This window comes from Chlamydotis macqueenii, chromosome Z (genome assembly GCF_036417535.1).
Source record: "Chlamydotis macqueenii isolate bChlMac1 chromosome Z, bChlMac1.mat, whole genome shotgun sequence".
NCBI classification, from domain to species: Eukaryota; Metazoa; Chordata; class Aves; order Otidiformes; family Otididae; genus Chlamydotis; species Chlamydotis macqueenii.
In genome coordinates, this window is record NC_141593.1 from 19194601 (window position 1) to 19218282 (window position 23682).

The 23682-nt window shown below is 41.2% G+C and overlaps 1 protein-coding gene across 1 annotated transcript; it reads right to left on the minus strand.

Moving 5' to 3' along the window:
* Positions 1–17513: 17513 nt before the first annotated feature.
* Positions 17514–23471, minus strand: PLK2 (polo like kinase 2). Its single transcript, XM_086771137.1, has 14 exons — positions 23190–23471; positions 22718–22825; positions 22442–22558; positions 22119–22248; positions 21752–21839; positions 21257–21352; positions 20840–21038; positions 20606–20753; positions 20103–20200; positions 19344–19467; positions 18833–19073; positions 18604–18733; positions 18405–18515; positions 17514–18283 (listed from the first exon to the last, which is right to left on the minus strand). Exons 1-14 carry the CDS (start codon positions 23412–23414, stop codon positions 18092–18094), a joined length of 2007 nt encoding a protein of 668 aa, XP_086627263.1. The 5' UTR covers positions 23415–23471; the 3' UTR covers positions 17514–18091.
* Between the last annotated feature and the right edge of the window lie 211 nt (positions 23472–23682).

Below are 23682 nucleotides of genomic sequence, written 5' to 3' on the forward strand. Positions count from 1 at the left end.
TAATGAATAAATGTACTTCAGTGGGAAAAAGAACCAAAAAAAAAATAAAGTTTTTTAGGAAGAAAATAATCAATATATTTGCAGCATTACTATTGAAAATTGTTAATTTAAACAGCAGGGAAATTCTGAAAGATTCAGGCTGTTAAATAACAGATGCTTATACTGGACAGAACATCAAAACCATCTTCACAGACAACATGATGCTACAGTAGATTTTACCTTGGAAATATAGCACTTAACATCCTTGGTTTATAAGTACAACGCTTGTTATAACACTCATAGCAATGCTTATTAAAAGACTTTCAAATTCCTGATTTTGTAATTTCCGTGTACCAACTAAAATAAAAACCAAGCCTTCCTCTACAGCAAGAGGCTGAAAAGTCAGTAGCAAGCTGACAAATGAAATTAGTATCTCATCATACAGTGAATGTTTATTTCAAGCTTGAACCACTAAAACACAAAAATGAGATGCAAGTTTTTTAATCGCTTCAAAAAGTCCAATCAGCAAAAAAGGTCCAAAGAAGTCTGAAGGTGGCAACTCTGAAATAGATTAAAACAATAAAATACTGAGCACTGAAGTGTTTAACTGTTAGCTGTTTACCACAAATGGGATCCATAGTCCCAGGATAAGCATCAGGACAAGGCACTTCCAAGAAGCTCTGCCAAATGAGGCATAAAAGCTTGCCAAACCAGAATAAATATCAAGAAGGACAAGTATTAAACTTTGTACTCCCGAAGGCCTTGGACAGGTTTCCCCAATCTGTGAAGAAGTGGTTCTGGTTTTTTAAAGGTTAAGTGGTCTGAAACCCCTCTTCAAGGCAGTTGCCTACAGCAGCCTTTCTGCCAGTAGCTTCCTCCCTGTGCCAATAACTCAATAAGCCAAGAAAGACCAGAGTGTTGACCATCAGTCCAACATCAGATATGAACCAAAGTTACATCTATCACAAGTTTACCTTCTGACTTCATCTGCTAACTTTGTACCCACTGAGGGAGAACTTTCCTTCTCCTAAGAACTATTTTATCCTTCACTAGCAGAATGGACTGTCAGGTATAGTATAGACTGGACAAGCTGTTTGTTACTTCCATAAACTAGAAAAATCTCTTCATAATAATATTGTAACACATTGGAGCATGGTCCACCAGCATGGCTTGTGTATGATCCTCCACACTCAAGAATGCTTGAGCAGTCTATAACTAGAGAAAGTTGAGGAGGCATACCAGACAACAGATAAGACTATTTCCTGTCCGTTAGCAGCATAACATGTATGTTACATTATCTGACTGTCAGGAAGGGGAAGAAACCATGCTAGCTAGCATCCAGGAACCTTTATGCAAGTCTCTTGTAGCTGCTTTTACAATTCAGCGTGGGATAATATTCTTGTTCAACATAGTGGGACTGGCCAGCTTGGATTTGCCAAAGGCAAATCACGCATCACCAATCTGATTGTTATCTCTGTAGAAATTACTGGCTCTGCAGATGAGGGGAGAGCAGTGGATGTTGTTTACCTCGACTTTGGCAAGGATTTGGTTTGGCCTTCCACGGCACATTTACAGCAAAATTGAGGATAAGTTTTGGATAAGTAAGCAGCAACGTGGCTGAAGAGCTGGTTAGTAAGCAGAGGTTTACCATTGCAGTGGTTTACCATTGAAAGTATAATTGATAGTTAGAAGTAGCATTCCTCAGGGGCTGATGTGGGGGCCAATATGTTTAAAATCTTCATCAAAGACAGGGACCATGGGATGAACTGCACCTCCAGCAAGTTCATGGATGACAAACTGGGGGAGTGGCTTGGTTTTCAAGAGGGAGTGGCTAAAGGGGAATTTAGCTGCAGTCTTCCGCTATCTGAAGGATTATAGAGAAGACAGAGTCAGACTCTTTCAGACATGTACAACAAAATGACAAGAGCTACAACAAGTGAAACTGTGGTTGTATGCAAGGGAGAAAATTATTCACAATCAGTGTGGTTAAGCACTGGAACAGTGCTTAACAGTGTGAGATCTCTATCCTTGCAGAGTTCCAAAATTGGAGTGGACAAGGTCCTAAGCAAACTGGTCCACATATTAAATTTGTCTTGCTAGGTGCAGGAGGTTGGACTAGATGGACTACAGAAGTCTCTTCCATCCTAAATTTTTCTAAGACTCTGTTTATATATTCTTTAGATCTGTATGTGTGACAGAGGCTTACGGGCAGGTACAGCTGACTCTTTTCCCTGAACCATGGTATTTCCTAGAATAAAGTTAGCTTTTTACTAGTTTGCATTGAAAAAAAAAAAATTAAAAAAAAGGAATTTTCACTTTTAAAAGCGCAGGTACCTTTCAAAGAATCTGAGAATCCTCTACAATAATAAAGATTATTCTGTCACAGAAAGGGAATCCACCTACTTGAAATTCACACACATGGAAATACATTCTTTTCTGGGTGGGCAACAGGAGAAAGACATCTTGAGCCTTGCCCTGTAAATCAGTTGGATAAAAATAAATAAATGAAACTATTACATTGTTCTAACACCTTAAACTTCACCAAAGTATTTATACAGACTAGAAAAGCACCTGCTCATTCATGACATTGTTTTATTTATGGAACCCAGCAGAGTGCAGAAAAGTTTTACTTTCCCACCCTTGAATCTAAGACAGATTTGCATTTAAACACCAAAAGTGTAACATTAATATCTAGTATCACTTTGAAAGTACTTCAAGTCCTGCAAAAGCTCATGTTAAGAAACTTGCTTACCAGTATTACTTAAATAAATGTTACTTGATAGTGCCATGTGAACCATGACTTCTTCTACTAGGCCAGTGTCCTACAAGGACCTTGCAGAGCAGTTAGAAACTTTAACAGGCAGGTCTGATGCAGCCAATGTGTTTATGTGTGAACTTAAAGGAAATTTTCTGAAGAGCCTGAATGTAAGAAAATATTAAATAAACAACAGTTTATGAGTGATCTAAAGGTAAAGTCCTGTAAAACTGTTGAGACATGAGCCAGCAATCTTTCCCGAATTCCTGCTGAAATCCCCTTGGTACTTTCAAATCTATACGAAAAATTAATCTTGTGCCACAATTTCCTTTTGCAGATAAACAGACTTTAACAGACCTCAAGTCTAAAAACACTTCTTTACACTACTAATATCATATGTATGCCTAAGCTGGGAAAGAATTTGGAGTATTCCTATGACTGGGAATTTTTTTCCTAACTGGAAAAAAAAAGGAAAAAAATAATCCTGTCATTGCCTTTATGCCCAGCAAGAATATTTAAGGATCTATTCCCAGTGGGAGAAATCCTCTTTGGTTAGCCAACTGTGAGTTAATAGGGTGCATGTACAAGTGTCCTCAGAGTACATGTACAGCAAGGGAAAGATCTCAGAGAATTGCCAGAAGGGGCCTGGGAAGGGAGGCTGTAAGACGTGGCACACACGGCATGCCTCCCTAGCCTCACTGGGAGATCAGTAAGCACTGTGTTCCTTTTCAACCTATTCCTGAAATCTGCTCAGTATATGCCACAATCTTATCAACTAATTTTAAAATGCCTAAACTTTCTTCTTCACTATTATACTACTACAGCTTGGTCCCTCATGCAAAATGGCTCCGTTGCTGAGGAGCACACTCTAAACTTCAATTTAATCTGTGAATTAACTATTTGAATATCGAAATACAGAAACCTTGCACTGGCCTACAGGTTTTATTTGGATGATGCTATATAAAATACATTTTAAGAATCCAACAAACAGACCAAACAGTTTAAAGTGAGGGGGCAGTGTGTTCCCACAGTAGACAGCAAGGCATCTCATTTATTCTGTAAGAGTTCTTCACTGTTCTTCTAGATGATGTAACCAGTTCATAGGATTCCTATGCACAAAGTTCACCCAACATATGATATTTAAAAGCACAACAGTATTTATTGCTCTATTATAGCCTTGCATAAGCAGTTACAGTTCCTAGCATAAGGAGTTACAGTTCCTAGCATAAGCAGTTACTAGCCTATTGTTTTCCCTTTATGAGAGTCTTACCAACCCAACTAAGCCGGAGACACCACCAAGCAGGATGATGATGATCAGCAGGGTCAGAGCAGAGAAGGGAGGTAGGCGCAGCACCTTCAGGGCGTCCCCTGTTGTTCGTAGAGTGAGCTCTGGGTCCTTTCTCTCTCCCTCTGCTCTGAGCCGCCTCTGTTTACACCCTCAGCAGATTCAGTGGAAGAGTACTGCCCAGGTGCTGATGCACGCATGGCCAGCACATGCAGCAAGGCCTGCCAAGTACGTGCCCTGCTGTCTAACAGCGGTTCCCGGATAGCGACAACATCCTGCTCAATAACAACCCTCCTAGCTCCTCTCTCCAAGGTGGCGTTCTCACAGCTGTGTGCAGCTTGTAATTTCCCACAGTAGCCCTACACGGACCATCACTGAAATTCCTCACACATGCCACCGCGTGGTCCGTAGGTGGGACACTGTGGTATTCCACAACGCCCACTCTTAAGCTTGTAATTTCCCACAGTGGCCCTACACGGACCATCCCTGAAATCCCTCACACAGATGAACTTCCCTAAATTACCTACAAAGGATATGAAAAGGTCACAGAAATCATCACCACCTCCATCATGCAGGAAATGGCCATGCAATCCCAATCAAAACTGACATACCTCAAGGAGACAAAGGTGTCAGAATTTAACTCTTCAGTTTTACTTGGCCACAGAGTATCAGGGTATTTTTTTCCGCTTTCTACATATAACCTGCTTCTGTAGATTCACGCAAATAGGAGATGGATAAGACATTTCATTTTTGAGAGCAGCATTAATTCTTGCTCTTTCATGGGGTAAACAAAAAATAAATTACACTATATTTTGTGAGAAAGAATAAAAACTGAAATAGAGAAAGTAGCTAAGTGGATTTAATGTCTTCAATTTCAATACAAAATTAATTTGGAAAATAGAGTAGAAGCACAAACCACAAAAAGAAAATGGGAAATATTTAACTGGTAAATATTCTAGCTGAGTAGCTGCAGATAAGCAGAACAATGTGTTAGAAGTGTTAGATTATCTAGTAGCATAATGACAACATTCTTAGATTTTCAAAAGAGAATAATGAATTTGAATGTCTCAATTTTGTTTGTTTAATGGCATTTCCTATAGGAACCAAAAATGTTTGCCCACTCTGTGAAAAATGTATCTTCCTTTTTAACCTGCATAAAGATAAAGAGTTCTAAAATGTATCTCTGAGTGGCATCACTTTTTCTCTAATTAATGAGATTTTAGTTTTCTTATTATAATTTCATATTTTGCTGCACATAGTATTTATAAGCCACATTTAGCAGGGAAAGATTTTCTAACTTATAATCTGCACTGATCCAGTTCTACTTCCAATACTAGCAAAGCAGAGCAAAGAAACAGGCAAACAAATCCAGTGTTTTCTGAGGAACTCCAGCAAGGTCAAATGAAGGGGAAGCCAAAGACATGCACATTCACACCAGAGGTGTGTGATCTCTTTGTAGGCAAACTACAAAGACTAAAGAATAAGATACCAAAGTACGAATCAGCTGAGATGGCAAGGAAAGCAGCTGATAAAGAAAGACAGAAAAGGCAGGATGTCAGCGATGCTTCTCAAGTCGTCCTATACAGTAATAGGATGTTCTGTATTAAATGACCAGGTCCTACTTAGTATAAAGTGAAAAAAAAACAAACAAACAAAAAAAAACCCCAGCACATGAGAGAGGCTTTTTCTTGTATTTTTGCAGTAACTGGCTACTTTTCTGACACATTTCCCTAACTGATGCAGAGCAGACTGATCCAGAGTTAACTATAGTTCCCATAGAATAAATCCAAAGAGTCAGGCTTGCTGTGTGTGTACAGCAGCGTATGTTTGTTCATATAACTCACACTTGAACACTTGTAAATGTCTAACAGCTTTGATATAAAAAGACAATTTCTCTCTATCTTTAAACCAGCTTTCTTAAATTGTCTTAATAAGACAACATTCCTTCAGTAGAAAAATGAAATGGAGGCATGTTCAGACAGACTAACTTCCATTTAACTTGTGCTTTGGCATTGAAAAGAGCAAAATATCCCAGGAGGCTTTGAAGAGAGAGTCAGCAGACCTAGCGCAGAAACCAGCTCAGAAAGGTAACAGTTTATCTGGAATTTGCACCTGAGTATGAACTTATATTATCAGATAGAATGTCTTCCCAGGAATTTTGGACATTGCCTGTGTGACACATCCACATCAGCTTTTCATGCTTGGGTAAAAAAAAAAAAAAAGAAAAAAGAGTCCAAAATTAGGAGGGCTAGTAAAAGCCAGGGGCATTCACGAAACAGATCAAGTACAAGTAGCTATTACCACCTTCCATAGCTCAAAAGGGGCAAGTCTCATGCCTCACAAGAGATGGCAAGTTTTGCAGTAGTTCTCCCAAGGCACATAGTTCCAACCACTAATATCATGCTCAGAAACCAGCTCTTCACAAGCCAGACTTTGAATCTTTGCTCTAGAGCTCCTCCACTGCATATTCAAGCCATGCTACTGGCCAGGAGTAGGAGGGAGCACACTTCAAAGAGTGTGTGTGGTATGCGTGAACGGAAATTCACACTTCAGAGGACATGTTTAGAATTACCCATTTGTTGCAAATTTAAACACCACATGAAAATACCCTAGATCCGGGATGGAAGATTTCAGAGTTAGTGGCAAAGTCAGTATGTTTACACAGATGGGCACAGTAGGTGTGATCACCACTGCCCATTCCAAGCAGCCTGAGCGTAAGCTAGCTCCAGCCACAAGCCATAAAGCTACACCATAGTGAAGCTGTCCCTTTTCAGGGTGTGTTTAGGATGACAGGTATGAGGACCAAAGATGCTTGCTGATCAGCTTGGAGCAAAAGGAGTGTGAGTTCATGCCTGTCTGCTTCTGCCTATGGAGACATTTTCTCAAAAGAAAGTCTCTGAACTTGATCATGCTTTTTATGTAGGTTAATGGTTCACTGATCTTAGTGGTGTCAGGTCAGGCTATGTCACCTCTTTGCTGTGTCCTGTTACCCAGGTGTGTGACCTAACGGCCTGTGTCCCCTACTTCGCCAATGCCAACAGCCTCTGTATTTTGGTCCAACAGCTATCTCTGTTTTTTCTACACCATGCCCTCTGCACAGAGTGCCTGTCCTGAGTCGTTCTACAAGTTCACTGTCCTGAATTCTCTAAAGTCCGTCCCCTAGATGCACTCCTTTCACAATTCCTTAATAACATTAGCCAAATAGGACATACACCCTAATTAGAATAAAACAACAAACAAACCCCCTTAAACTGCATTATACCAAGCACCGTCCCTTGCCAAGTGACCACATAATCTTATTGTTGTTCCTTCTGTCATTCCTCACCGCCTTATTAGTCAACAATTACTCTATGTCTATAATTAGTTCACACTGCTGCAACAGGAGATACTAACTCAGGTCCTTGTGCCTGTCTGAACGTTTCCTGAAATCAGAAGGGTTTTGCAAAGGACAGCAGGCATTGGTAGCAGCTGCTTAGCAAGTCCCTCAGCAGAAGGGATCTTACGTCCTTCCTCTTCAGCAAGGCACTTAGCTACCCCTAGAAATCATCAGCAGTAGTCACATTCCAAAAGATCTGCTATCTCAGGCCCTTATCTAATGAGAGTACTGGCAACAAATACAGCTTCTCTTTGTCAGTGCAGTTCTCCTGATATCAGTGGAACTGCTAATGCAACCCAGGCGAGCATGATTTATCCATATAAGCACCTAAAGCAGTAAGGAGTGTCTATTCCATGTAAATTAGGTAATGTTTTTACATTCCTTTATTTTAGGGAAACATTCATCATAGACAAAGAAAGAGATTCCCACTTAAAATGAGACCAGTAAGTCTTCAGCCAAAATTATAAAACTTCTTTACATTTCTTTTTCTGTTCAAAAAAGAAGTCAAATATGTGCTGCAATTTGTACAACGTGTCTTCTAAATTTAACTTAAAATTATGTTATGGATTTACTCACTCCTATATAATATTAGGTAGAATCATTCTACTTGTTCTCTGTGTCTGCTATAATCTTACTTTGTAAGCATTCTTGAAAGCATGAGATTTAAAGGACTTAGTGTTTTATGGTTGTTTTACATCTGTTCACTAATAGAGAATATTGGAAAACTGATCCATTCTCTCTAGCAAACTCAGAGAGCCTTTTATAACCATTATTGAAATTACATATGTGAAAATCATATTTCTTTAGGCTATCAAAGAGAGAATTAATTTAATGAAATTTCTAAAAGTCTTTGAAATAGCAGACAATACATTGATTACTTTTTTCCTTCATTTTCTAGTTTAGCAGAGTCCAAATCTGTTAAAAAACTGCTTTTATAAACCTCTGCTATTGAACATAATTACAACTGCCATGTCCAATACTCAGCCTTAGGAAATGGTAGAACAAAGGTTATTCATACGACATAAACTAGTCACATAATTACAGGATCACTCTGTTTCTCTGAGACCCTAGTTTCAAAAAGTCCACAGCATATATCCACTGTTTGTGGAAAGAATCAGAGTTAAGTACAAAATGCCATGTCTGTCTATAGGATGCTTTCATGGGTTTGGTTGCTTTTTTTTTTTTTTTTGTCGTATCCCAAAAGCAAGGTCATCACTAGTTGCAAGTTCCTCATCCTCCAGGTTCCTACTTTGAGATCCCAGGACTTGATTAGGAGAAATGCTGAGCAAGAGGAGGAGCAATTGATGCCAGTAAGAGCTCTGAACATTTAAGAAACACTGGAGAAAGACATCTCAAACTGATAAAGAAATTCCCTCTGAGCTCTGTTTTACTTTTACAAAATGGATGTACCTTCAGCATTCCAAGTATGAGTTGGGTGGATACAACGTTCAAGAAGGGAAAGGAGACCATGAGTCACAGAGACAGTGATGCTACAGATTCTCATTTTGGGCAAGGACCCTGTTTCATGTTGCTGAGTTGTTACTCTTTTCAGGTAACTGTATTTCCAATTTCCACACACCTCCCTGAAACCTTTTTATCCCATAAACTGTCATGCTGCTTGTCTATTCCAAATGTTTCAGATTATCTGAGTTCTCTATGCCAAATTTGTGATATTTGGATACACAGGAGACATTAAGGCTCCTGCTGTGTGGTATATTTGCTCTTGCTATTACTTAGGTTAACTAATATGTGGGTTTTTCCCCCTACTTCTCCAGTTACACAGATGCTGTGTCATGCAAAGTTAGCCAGTAACTAGTAAAACCAGGAGGCAGGAGGCTTAGTGTTTTTTGTTTGTGTGTTTGTTTGTTTTTTTCATTTTACTCTCCTCATTGAAGGATGGACAGTTACAATGACTTTCTACTATGCTTCTATATCTGAGACTCTCTGGAAAGGGAAACTTGAAGCAAAAGAAGCGAACTATTAAGACACTAATTTCACTTACTGTGGATAAATTAGAAAACAGAAGTTATTTACTTTGTCATTTATGCAGATGATGGGCAATCAGATGAAAGCAGCAACAACCAAAAAGTCAGAAAATAAACCATGGCAAAATACTTGGAGGTGGGAAGCTCTTTCCATTGCAAGTAGCAGTACAGAACAAGTACAGCATACAAAAGTCACAAATCCTCATCACTGCTGAAAGCTTAAGCTCAGAAAATCAGTGGTCAGTTCTAAAAAGGCCACCCATATCTCACACACCTCAGGCAACAACCACCGTATCCCCAGTCACCCACCCCACATAGTCCCTGATGAGTCAGGAGGCTAGCTTCATGGAAACTGGGTGTTTTAGTTGCCATGCCTGTTGTTTAGTCATTAGCCTTCTTCCCTCTGAAGACTTCCAGCAAGGATACCAATTAGTGCAAATGGCTTGTAATTAGCAGTGATGATTTTTGTAATGTGGATACCTTCTCAGTATGAAGAGGAATGAGCCACCAACTCATTTCACATGATCCACAGGCAACCATCAAGAGGTAAAGATTTGCAGTTTATAATAAAGGCCCATGTGAGAACGAAACAAGTGACTCAGAGGAGTAATGCATTGTCTTGCAATACTGGTCCCCAGTGCTAGCACCTCTAATCTAACTGGATCATTGTTAATCCTTTGTTTTACTGAGAACATGAAAATTTTCTAAACACTTACTTCACAATTAATTTCCTCAGAGATGCATATTGTGTGTAATAATTGTGCTGCCTCCTGACATGGCAGCTTCTGCATTACGTGGAGGGGAATTCACTCTCCCTGTGTGCCTCATGCTTTCACCTGTCCTGCCCGACTCCCTCTCCTCCTGCCATCACGCTGTCTGTGTCTACTCCCTTCACTTTCATATCGCTAATCCTCTGCGTGACCCCTTCAGCTCTGCTCTCTCAGCTCCCATGGCACCAGACATGGACAGGCTACCAATAAGTAAGTTCACATATCTTCATTCTATTCTCAGCTCCATTTAATGTGGAAAGGCTCTATTTTTTTCTGGGATTTTGAACTTCTCCACTTGACTTGTTCCCTTCTTAATTCTTGTCACTGTCTTTTCTCTGATCACAACACTTCCTTCCCTTGGTATTTCACCCCTAGTCCATGCCCTCTTTTATCACTAGCGCAGTGTGCTGGGTGTCTTCTCTGTCATCTCCCATCCCCTCCAAATGCTGTCTCGACCAGCTTTTTTTGACACAAACTCATGAGACGATACTCACGTTCACTCTCCTGCTCCAGACACTCAAGTTCTGACTTACTACTTCTTCCCGTTTAATGACTGATAAGGGATCACTTCCTCTATGGCTTTTATTCACTATTATTTTCTCCTCCAAAGACCACTCTCTTCTTCCCTGCCCCAGCCCAGCCATGCCCTCATCTGTTGGCAAAAAGATGGCTGAAAGTGGGCCTCCCCAACCCTGGGCTGGCTGCGAGGCCTCCGCTGGGACTGAGCCTGAGCCTGAAGCGAGACCCAAGCTGATCTCAGTTCCGCTGGGACTGCCATGAGGCCTGCCTGCCGCTGCCCCACCAAGCACCTCATCTTGCTGTCTCCTTCCTCCCCGTCTTCACTTCCTTCACAACATGTTTGCTTTGGGGGAGGGGTCAAAATGAGTGCCTCTGCCTCCCAGGATCTCCTCTCCACTGGCTGCCCCAGCCAGCCCTCCCACATGTTTCCTTCCCAGGGCTCCCTCACCTGAGTCATGGTTCTCCAGCACCTTCCCTTCCTCCTAGTGTTAAAAGCTCCCTCACTTTTTCCAGAGCCCCTGTCTAAACCCACGTGTTCCCACATACCCTCTTGTGCCATGACTCACCCTCCCAAGCTAACCTAATTATTTATAATTAACAATAACAAGAAGGAACTGACATGATGTGGAGATGATCAGATGTGAGGATGCAAAGCTCAGTGTAAATGCTTAAAGAGACAGAAACAGCATCATATACTACTGAATAGTCCTATAATCATTTTGCATGCATTCCCCTTTCCATAACCACTGCCTGACATGATCACACTCTGTGTCCTGTTACAAGATATCTAACCTCAACTGTAAGCAGAGACCATCCACTTTCATTTCCATAGGTGCTCAGCACTAACAGAGGTAGGGGTATCTGAAAATCAAGCCAGCTTTTTCATTTTCATCTTCTTTTCATCATACACATCTTTTGCAGCCTGTGCTAATATATAATAAAAGGCATTTAAATTAGCATGAGCTTGTCTCAGCTGCCTTGGATTCTCTGTACAAAAACGTCTAGCCTTTCCTGTTCTATCCCCTTATTGTACCTCTCATGCATTTTTTTACTGCAGCTGTCCATAACTTAATGTGACAGCAGGCATAAGAAGCTGGCCTTAAGGATGATAACCAAATTGTTTTTTTTTCCTTAGAACATTAAACTTGCTTTGGTGGTATAACCTTGCTTCCTCTCATCCACTGTCATTGACTATCCTCCCCTGCCACAGTCGACTTTATAATGCACTATACTTCCCCCTTCTCCTCCCATCAGAACCAGTAGTCTTCATCTACTGGAATCATCCCACTATATAAGCCCTGTCTTTTTCTCTCCTCCAGTGAATGCCAATCCAAACCCATAAAGCTCCTTTGATATTTGCAATATCTTTATTTATAATAAATAAGGAAAAAAAGCCTTATCTCCGTAAGTTATAAATTACAGAGGCTACTTTTAAGAGTAGAAAATTTATTATGTGTAGAATTATCATGAATTGTCAGAGTTTACCATTAATTTGATTCTAATGCTTGTGTCTGTGAAATCAATGTTTGAAACATGAGAGTGAGCAGGTGAAGTCTTACTGAGTCTGCAGTAAGACTGAAAGGGTGACCTCAAAGGTTCTATTATTCATCTTATTAAGAGTTTTGATGCTGTGGTCATTTGATGTGAAATATTGCGAATTGAGTCTTTCAGAAGAATGGTCCACAGGAATGATGTCCAAGATGACCAGTTTCTAAATGGGTTATTTGAATTACTGTAGCACTTTTGAGTTATCTTTGTCTTGGAAGACTTAGCTGTGTCGTAGCAGCCCCAAAGATCTTAAATCCAAGTGTTTATTCCCCAGAGAGGGGCAAAAGAAGAGAAAATCAGAGGGAGGGTAGAAATGAGATCTCCAGGAATGGAAAAAGGTTTATCTGAGACCTCTAGTAATAATAGTAAAGCACTAAATATGCTGTAAAGCACTAAATATCAGTAAAGATATTGGGATTGTTCTCTGGTGAGAAGACTACAGAGGTTGTGCTGAAGTCGTTGGGAAGAGTTGGTGAGGAGGAAGAGAGCATCATGCATGTCTGGGGCTCTGGGCCGGCTACTGGTTCCCTCCACTTTCTTCTGTGCATCTCTGCCTAAGATTCTCAGTGTACAGAGAGACACCCACCCACCCTCTTGCTCACAGAACACACTTGTTCCACATTCTCCTTTATCTGACTTTTGAAATTATCAGTGGAAAATAAGCAGTCATTTTCATGATCATTCAAGCAAGAGAAGCACAGCACGGGGTAATTTTAATCTCTGGCCTGACGAAATAGGAAGCAGCACTACATTCTGGCAAAGTGCTGGGAAGTTAATTCAGTTCTTCCACTCAGAATCCTTTGTGGAGGCAACTGTAAAGTACCTTATTACTTCCTAATCTTGGAAAAAAAAGTGTTTAGTAGCTCCTTACCTCAGCCAGTTTGGTACCAACAATGTCTCTGTGTAAGGTGCTGTTGATTTCATTAACTCTTTTACGTTCCCATCATAAGAGTTTAAGGTGTTTCTTCAGATAGTAAGTAGGACAGAGCAATAAATAGTCAATCAAGATCACAGAATCATAGAATAGTTAGAGTTGGAAGGGACCTTTAAAGATCATCTAGTCCAACCACCCTGCAAGGAGCAGGGACATCTCCAACCAGATCAGGTTGCTCAGAGTCTCATCCAACCTGGCCTTGAATGTTTCCAGGCATGGAGCATCTGTGACCTCTCTGGGCAACCTGTTCCAGTGTTCCACCACTCTCATTCTAAAAAAAAATTTCCTTATATCTAGTCTGAATCTACCTCCCTCTACTTTAAAACCATTACCCCTAGTCCTATCACAACAGGCCATGCGAAATAGTTTCTCCCCATCCTTCTTATAAGCCCCCTTTAGGTACTGGAAGGCCATTATAAGGTCTCCCTGGAGCCTTCTCTTCTCCAGGCTGAACAGCTTCAATTCTCTTAGCCTGTCCTCATAGGAGAAGTGCTCCAGCCCTCTGATCATCTTTGTGGCTCTCCTCTGGACCCTCTCCAACTGGTCCATGTCCTTCTTATGCTGAGGGCTCCAGAACCAGACGCAGGTGGAGTCTCATGAAACAGGGAGTAGAGGGGTAGAATCACCTCCCTCGGCCTGCTGGCCATGCTTCTTTTGATGCAGCCCAGGATGCGGTTGGCTTTCTGGGCTGCAAGTGCACATTGCTGGCTCATGCTGAGCTTCTCGTCCACCCGCACCCCAAAGTCCTTCTCCTCAGGGCTGCTCTCAATCCTTTCATCCCCCAGCCTCAACCCAAATGCAAGACCTTGCACTTGGCCTTGTTGAACTTCATGAGGTTCTCACAGCCCCACCTCTCCAGCCTGTCAAGATTCATCTGGATGGCATCCCTTCCCTCCAGCGTGTTGACCGCATCACACAACTTGGCAACGATAAAAGATAACACCTTAATAAATAAAAGAGAAATAGAGGTAAAAGGTGATTAAAAAAAAGATAAATAAACATAATAAAATACCTTAGTCCTGGTCAGATCACATCTACATGATACAGAAATGTAAAATAGTTTTTCCCCATGATTTTATGGTATAGGTAAAAAAAGCAGCAACCGTTTCAAACTTAGCCTAATTCTTTGTCAGTATGATGGAATCTTTCAAATCAATTTTGTTTCCATATTGAAGATAATTTACACTGTTGAATCCCAGAGGCTAAATCTTTACATTGTATTATACTAATTTCCAAACACTGATGAACCATTATATTTGTTTCCAATACTGTATATTTAAGTGGAGTTTAACCTCTTAGTTTGCATGTATTCATTAAACATTGTGGCAATTCAATCAAAGACATGTCTGCCACTATTGATGTTAATAAGGCATAAAAAGAATAAAAAAGACCAAAAGAAAAAAGCTATAGTCTATGCCATCCATGATTCTGGTTGATTCCTTAGGCGTGCATCTAGCTGGGGGTTCATAATTACCTACAAGCACGCAGGAAATTTGCAGTTATTAATGGGCAGCTGAAGCATCATTCTCCAGTCTGACTATTTTCAGAAATAATGAAGCAGCTTTAAAGTGACTGAAATTTTTTTTGAGTTTTCTAAGTAATCTGGACAATGTCAGAAGGTTTGTTCAATATTGCAGAGTGGCATGTAACTCAAACTCTCAAGTTGTTTTTTTTCATGTACAGTATATGAAGTGATTTAATGAAATGGAATAGTTTCAGAACACCTTAAATGGATTATAGAATGCCCCAGAACACCTGAGTGACACTGACACACCTGAGGTGTCACTGGGTAATACACATTACATTAACGTTGAAGCATGACCTATTTGAATCGTTTCCTTGGCTTGTTTGCTACTGACAGGTTAGCTCACTGGACTGTACAAGTACGTATGTATATTTACAAAAATATATTTTAAGATTTGATAAAGAGGTTTTGATAAGAGTACAGGACTTTTTTTTCCTTGGCAATGTCATTTACTGTGTCCACCACTCATACCTGAGAAACCTATGTGCCAACTTTCACCTAATCCTTTAATCCCCACAATTTCATCTAAGTACATATGCTCCTAAACTAAACTCTTATGCTGAGTTTGCTCTTGTTTTCAATAGAAAAGATTAGGATCACTGCCTAACAAGCATAAAATGTAGACCATACACCTTTCTTTCAAGAGAAGGTAAGATGTTTGTTATATAGAGGAGTGGACAAGTACTTTTCTAGTATTAATCTTCCCCTATGCAGAATTACAAGAGGGATGTTATGTGATTGGGTAAAGGAGGTCAATTAGTGCACTACAGTGTCTTATTTAAGATGGGATCCACCCTGGGAAAGCATTCCAGAACCTTTGTTCCAGATGCAAGTTCTTATATTACAAATTTTAAAGTAGCTTTCCCTCCTTGGGCCGAGGACTAGGGCAAAGGCAGCATACTTTGAAATGGGGATTTCTCCTTAACCTGATCTAAACACCTCTCTTAATTTGCAATATGAAAATAAAAAGTGAGGTAATGATATAGAACACTAAACAGAAAGATACTGAAGGATTTAGAAAGCACCAAGCATCCTAGTACCACACATACACATTGCATACAAATAACTGATTCACTAAACTGTGTTTCAGTGAGGTGCCTCACAACTATTCTCAACCAACTAGCATCCCTCAATAGGATTTGGGGCCTTAACATACATTTTTAAACATCCTGCACTTGAAGTCAGCTTCTTTACTTACACTAGCCTGAATTTCAGCCATAGAAAGATGATTTTGATACTCAAAGAAATTATAGTAGCTGAAGTAAAGGTTCATACCAGCACACAGACAGTCAAACAAAAAGCTATTTTTCTATTTAAAGAGGTTAAGTAGGTTAAGTACCACAGCCCAACTAATTTTTGTGTTTCAGAGGCACAAACTGTATGCTTACTGGTGTCACAAACAAAAAGTGAGATCTTACTTCGACAGAGAAAAGGGCCCAACAGTGGCTGTATGTGTGCAGCAGAATTAAGGACGTTATGGCCTCCCAGGAATAAAATCAATCATTATCCCTTGAAGAAAGCAGACAGCTGGGAAGCTGAATTCTGCACACTATAGCAAATATTTAACTTCACGTTAATGAATCCATCTGAAGAACTCAATTAGGTCTTCCTGTCTAGACTTGAGGAGTAAATAAATCTTACCTAATGCATGGCATCCAATACAAAGAAAACAATCACACTTACACTCACTTGCTGCAAGACAAAGCAAGCCAGTGATACCTCCTCCGCTGCTCACTGTTTTGGGTTGACATCTGTACTTCGTTTAGTCTGCACTTTATTACATTGACTGCCTGCTCCTTGTATTCAGCTGCTTTGATAGAAACACTGATGGTCATTGAGGTCTGTCTTCCAGAACAGACCTCATTCAGTTATATGAAGATTTATCCAAATAAGCAATTCAGCTGCTGCTTGCTGCTGCATCAGAACAGTTGCTTGAAGACTGCTATGTGTTTATATAGGTCCAGGTGCTACATAATATCTAGAAAGAAATCTGTTCAGCCCACAAGCAGACATTCCCTGCTGCACCGAGTCATGAGTCCTCAATAATCCCATCTATTTGCATAGCTTAACTAACAAACAGCATTGTCTTCAGTTTAGGAAAGCAATTGCTTCAGTAAGTGTACGCTTATTAACAGTGGGATTGCACTAAGCAGCAGGCCATCCTTATACTGTCCTCAGCTGTTTTGAGCTACTTTACAAAGAACTATTTTACCAAAGTACTTGGTCTTACTTGTGGGTGTCTTAATGTTATCAACTCAGTGGAGTAAGCTACTAGTTGATACTAAGCCAGCCTTTAATCTTCTCATCATTCTGATTTTACTTTACTACTATTTTCTACTATTTAATCAAGGGCAGAAAGGCACATACAATAAAGCATAATAGAGGGCCATTGACAGATTCTACCATTCAGGTGCCAGAATACTTCAGTCCTTTGGTGATTAAGAGCAATGCTTCCATAGCAAGTAAGAGAAGGAAGCTTATACAGCTCATTATCATAGCTACTGTCCACTGAGTATCATCCTAAAGTAAGGAGTTCTTTGCAGACAGTGTAATTTAAAGATCCAAAAGATCCATACTTTTCTTTTCAACCCCTAGGACGACAACCAAGTGTCAAGGCCTACATCAGCAGTTGCTTTAGTTCTTGCTATATTTAGCAGCATAGTGGTGCTTGTGACTACAAGTGTGCATAGATACAGACAAATAGCTCAGTCATCCACATCCAGAGCTGTTGCAGACTTGTTTTTTAAAAACAGTATAAAGAAAGTAGACTTGCAAGATTTTTGGTAATGCAAAGCAAAGAATGTAAAGTTGTACTGTAAAAAAAGTAGAGAACGATGTTTCAGATTTCCATTCTCTTTATTGCCAACAGATTTATATTTAAAATACCAAGATTCAAAAAAAAGTTGTGTAATAAATACTTCACTTTAGGCTGCAATAAATTAAAAAATTATTAACAAGGAATGCACTTTGCCAGCCACAAGTGTGGGTATTTTTGAGGAAAAAAAAAGAGTATGGCCATAGTTCACAGTTAAGCAGCCAGAAGCTGCTTATTACAGCTATTCTACAACAATGGAGCTCACCTCCCTCCCTTTCCAGATGCATATTCACAGCTTAACTCCATCAGAAATGGTGTCTTACAGAGCAACCAGTCACACTCTGCTCAGAGTTCAAGTCAAAAATATCTTTAACACACACATGAAGCAAGGAAAACTATAGTCCGAAGAACTTCTCGTCACACCATTTTAGTCCCAACAGTAGGTTTAGGCTTCTGTCTAATAGGTGTGTGCCCAGCACACTAAGATAGTCAAGTTTTCGTACCACCACACATCCATCAACATACCAGTTGCTCCACTATCCCCAATGTAGATTTCACAGTGAACAAGAGTGTCCATTTGGTTTAACAGAGTCAGTTCCTTCAGTTACATCGCTGCAGCAGCATGTTCAGAGCATATTCCATTCTGTGTTTTAGTTCCAATGAGCATCCAGAAACCAGAAGAGTTGTCAGACGAAACGTTGTGGATATCCTCTCTTCATTGATGTAGGTAAGCAGATACTCCTCACTCTGATTGCAAATGATAATTTTTGTGTGATCATGATAGAAGTTCACCTGTAAAAGAGAAGCAAGTCCCCATTTTATACCTTCTTCTCTCAGGTTCTGGCACTTATCTAGTTTTATTGCAAATAATGTATTTTAGAAACATTTTCTGCAGTGATGCTATCAAACTTACTTGAAATGTGCCATCATTGAAGAGCATCATTAATGCTTTATCAGATTTAAGCCACTGTAAGAGATAAAGTCTGGGCCTGCGTACATCTGTCACGCTGGGCAAGTCTCCTCCCTAGGAAAGCAAGCAGACATTATGTTAAGCACTCACTTCATATTTTGTGTATTCTTAAAGCTCAAGATCCAGAAGGTGCTGAACTTACATCCATGAGGTTCTCTTCCATGTAGTGAGAGAAATACTTCAGTACAGTTACTTGGCTAATGAACTGTTCAGGAGCCTCTGCAGCTGAGAAGACAGAGCACTGGCCTAGCTCAGCATAGTAGTGGACTGTCCTGTAAGAGGAGAAAGAAAGTAAGTAGGTTAGAGATGAGATAAAAGCATTTCATTTTTAAACCACCTTAGCAAGTTGTCAGTTTCGTAATCATTCTTACTTCTTGTCTGGCAGAAGACTCATATGCGCCCCATTGTTGAAAAGGACACCAACAGTGTGATCAGACAGCTGGTACCCAAAGCCATACTTGTTAGAGTAGTCCACCCATTTTGTAACCCACTGGAAGGATGCTGTCAGCTGTTCTTTGGGAATGCTGTCTGCTTCTGGCATGTTCTCCAGACATCCTCGCAATACCCTTGCAACTGTATCAGCAACGCTTCCCATGGTACTGTCTTCAAGGCCTGAAAGAGAAGGGTTGTCAGACTGACAAGAGCACAGAGCTGAGCAAGCTTTATTCCTAAACTTTTTAAGTATCTAGACCATAATTTTAAGAAGTTTAGCCTTTATGGCTTTCCAGTTTTAATTCTTCCAAAATATTAACCATAAAATTTAGAGCATCAAAAATACGGGGCAGGGAGGAAAGCATCTGTTCATTTCAAGCTTCTAAGTCTGAGACATGAAGAAAGTAAAGGTGGGATTTTGAACTAGAAATTACATTTTCCTGTACTTACATTCACTGCTACTGCTGCAGCTTCCCAAAGTTCCTCTCACTATCATCCGAATAGAGTCTCCAATCTGCTTAGTTTCTGGCAACGCTCCTGGCTTGGCTACTGTTGTGATAAGAGGCTGGATCTCCTACAAGATATGTCAGACACATAAACATCAAACACAACACAAGCCAAGGCTTATACTCAAGTTTTGCACAGACTTCGTATCTCTCAACAAGTGATAAATTCTAGGGAAACTGGTATTAATGTTTCCAGCAAGTACAAAGAGATGCTGCTAGACTGAGCTTAAAAAAGCATGCCCGGTCTTTCCATTCTTTACATCTTCAATTTGCATCTTACACACTATTAATCAGTCCTCTGCTCTCCCACCCTAGCAAGAGAACAGCTGCGTGCAGGTCTGAACACCAAATGGTAAGAGTTAGATCTCAGCAATTTATTCTTTAAGACCTAGATAATGATGAACTCAAGCCCTGTATTTGGAATACTGGGAGAGAGCACCTGCTAGACAAGTTACCACACAGACAACAGTGGAGTCTAGGCAGATACTGTAATTATTCAAAAGCCAAAATTGATGGTCTCCCTACAAAGGCTGCCATACCTTGGTGAAGCTTGGTTAAGCCCTCTTAAAGCAACTCTGCTAATCATTTAAGCCTGATTACGCTGTGTACAACCCCAGCTCTGATATCCAAGTCAAATATAATTTAATTATAGCTACTCCGCCCAGCTGTGATTGGATTTGAATTGAACTGCACTTGCATTTACCTCATCTGTTCTGTGTTTGTTGGGCTGCTGGGTTATTGATGTCTTCTTCAAATCATGCCTGAGCTTGTAGATCTCTTCGTCTTCTTTAGCTACTCTGTCTGTAACACCAGAAGAAATACTTCATGATGCATCTGGAACTACTGTTCAACTACAGAAAGCCTAACAAGACAGCTGTAGAAAGCACATTGTCTCCCTCCAGTAGCTTCCTCTAAACATACCATAGTCTCCCAGAACAGCAGTGCCATTACACAAGTCACTAAGACTAAACTTTATAGACATTACAGACTAACAGATGGTCAATATAGATTGTCAGTATGCCATAAGCAGCATTTACTTATGTAAGTTGGCATAAGTTGCAGTCTATCATCTATACATATAAGAGGTCAAAACTAACCCAGAGAAACTGAGACACAGATATAAGTGTTCTGCTGCTATCTCATAGCTGTACATTAGCAGCATGACATTGACGGCACAATTTTCAAGTGTAGCTATAATCCACTTACTATGTGTGTCGAAGTATCTGGCTTTATCCTTTTTACCACCAAAGAGAGCAGCAGCTGCTTTTTTGAAGAAATTTTTAGCGGGACTTGACAAATGGAAATCAGGAACAGTGTGACAACAGCTAGCAGAAAGTCTATCAGGTGTAAAGCCCTGTGAAAGTGAAATTAAAAAAATAATTTTAAAAATAAGTAATTTTAAATATTTTTTTTTCAGCCAGAACACTACAAACTACAAACCTGTAAGAAAAATTCATGTCGAATTATTTCATCTAAACTGGGCCGATCTTCAGGATTTTTTGACAACATGCTAGCTATTAAGTGTTTTGCAGGTGCCAAGAGAGATGAAGGCAGGCTGTATCTTGCTTCCCTTATGCATCTGTACGTTTCTTTAAGATTTGTGGTCTCAAATGGGGGTCTTCCCAACAGCATTGTATACCTGTTTGAAAGAAAAGCAATTTAATTTTACACACCCACAATACTTAACTACAACTACTGAAAAAGCTTTGTCTGTCTCCTAACACAAAGGAGAATTTCTGCACTTGGGTTAGACATATAAAGGGCTGCAAACTGGTGCAGTACTGCATCCCCTTTCAACTCTTAAAAGCCTGAGCCACTGATATAAATATTTCAGTTCAAAGGCAGTGAAATACTTACATTACACAGCCTAAGGCCCAGATGTCAGATTCACAGCCATGCCCTTGTTTGTTGAGGACTTCTGGAGAAAGGTAATTTGGTGTGCCACATATTGTTCTGCAAATCAAAGAGGCCACGGAGCCGGTTAGTACTTCAGGTAGGAAAAGGAGAGAAGCTCTTTTTCATAGGGCAGGTTTTCCTCTCAAGTTCAGACAAGAACTTAGACTCCTCAAGAGGAGCTGTATGAACATTAAGAGTGTACATGTGTTTCACAGTGTCTTCATGATACAGCAGACTCATATCTGCACTATTTGTCAGCCTGGTACGCTGCCTCTGACATTTACTACTATTCAAATGCTCAAAGGAAAGCAGAAGTCAAAGCACAGCAGCCTGTTTTCTAAAAGGGAAAATCTTGTTCCATAGCAAAAGCTAATTGCTTTGGGATCAAGACTTCCCATTTCTAGATTAATTTGGTTTCGTTTACTACTAGCCTTTACATTTATTGATGCTCCTTACCTCCTCCTGTGCTCCAGTGGTTCCAGCCTAGCTGCCAAGCCAAAGTCACCCAGTTTCAGTTCCATGTTCTCATTAATGAAGAAGTTACCTAGCAGACAGAGAAATTCCAGTTAGTCTTTTTCTTGCAAGGTAGGAATGCATTTGCCACAGGTGCTGAGTCATACTTTGTTCAAAGCCAGAAGCCAACCAAGATTTTTTTCTTAAGTAGGAATGCTTAATGTCACCCCTTAAGCACTCCAAGTTTCCACTGTAAAGACAGACTGAGCTGATTCTATTAATTAAGCTATCACCATACAAGTGTGAAGTGGTACAATGCTGACAGGGCTTGGAGGACTGTGTTTTGAAGTCAGCAAGGTGCAGAACTTACCTAGTTTAAGATCTCTGTGCAAGATTTCCTGTTCATGAAGATACTTCAGCCCTGACACAATTTGCCTGAGGTAGTATCGTACTTCTGGTTCTGTCAATACCTTCCTTGCTTTCAAGATGTGAGCCATTGACTGCAGAGGAAAAACAAAGGCAGAAATGTCACTGAACATTCATGCACAAGATTTACCTTAGGCAAAAGTAAATCAATGCATGGAGAAACGACAAGTAAAGAAGCCACAAGAAACACCTTTTACACATCACACATTTAAATTAGTTGCAGATGCCAGGTAAGTAAATACTAGATGTCTCCCAGTTGATGCTTACCCTTCTACTGCAGTACTCCAGAAGAATGTAAATATTCTCTCTGTCTTCAAAGTAGTGGTAAAACTGCACAACATGTCTATGATTAAGCATTCTGTGCAGCTCAATCTCTTTATCAATCTGAAGAGACAAGAGGGGGGGGAAAAGTGGTGTTAGCCTTTCATCCGCAAGGTTGAGCGGACAGTTCTATGAGAACAATTTCAGAAGGGCTGGGCAATCCAGCACACAAAGAGAGTTTGGGGAGGAAAAAAAAAAAAAAAGTCATTCATGCACACACACCTTTTCCCTTTGATGAGGTTTTGCTACTCTGCTGTGAGGAATGATTTTTGCAGCATAAACTTTATTTGTTGTCAAATCTGTCATCTCATAACACTTGGCGAATCCACCCTAGAGAGACACACAAGAAAAAGGCAATTATAGCAGGTATGAAAGAAGTCCCACACTTAGTCATTCACCAACTCATGTATTAGTCAAGAAGCCCAACTTCCTTCGCACAGGACAATTCGGTAAAAGACAGGTCTTCGGTTCATCGCCCATCCGAAGGTTCGCATTCCGGCTGCCCCGCCCCGCCCGCAACATCGAAGTCATTTCGGTAGGCTCGCCCGAGCCGAAAGCACGATCCCGCTTGTACTTAGGGTCGGAGACCCCCGCGCTCCGGCATCACCGAGGAAACCGGCCCCGCAGGGGCAGTGGCTCCGCCCCGCACCGCGCTGAGGAGGGCAAGAGGCCCGGGGCCCGCCGCGGCCATTACCTTTCCGAGCACCTTGCCGCGGCAGTAGCGCTTCCCCGTCGTGGGGTCGGTTATAATCCGGGAAACCTCTGCGGCAGGGTGGCCGTGCTGGTGCGGGTACGGCTGCGGCTCCTCCGTCTTCTTCCGCCGCGACTCGCCGCCCGTCCCTCTGCCCAGCGCCGCCTCGCAGCCCTTGGCGCCGCCGCCGCCGCCCGGCGGGTAGGCGATGGTCCGCAGCAGCTCCATCACCGCGCCTCGCCCGCTCCGTCCTGCCCTGCCTTCTCCTGCCTTCCTGCGAGCCCCACTGCCCTGCCCTCCCTCCCGGCTCCAGACACCGAGCAGGGCCCCGAGCTCGTCCCTTATATGGCGGGCGGGGGCTCCGCCCCGGCGCTGCTGGACGGCCCCCACCGGGGCCGGGCCCCGCTCCGCCCCGCCCGGCTTGGCCCGGCCCCGGGGCCGCCCGACGGGAGCAGGGCTGGGCCGGGCTCCCACCAGTGTGGCGAGAGCGGGGCGC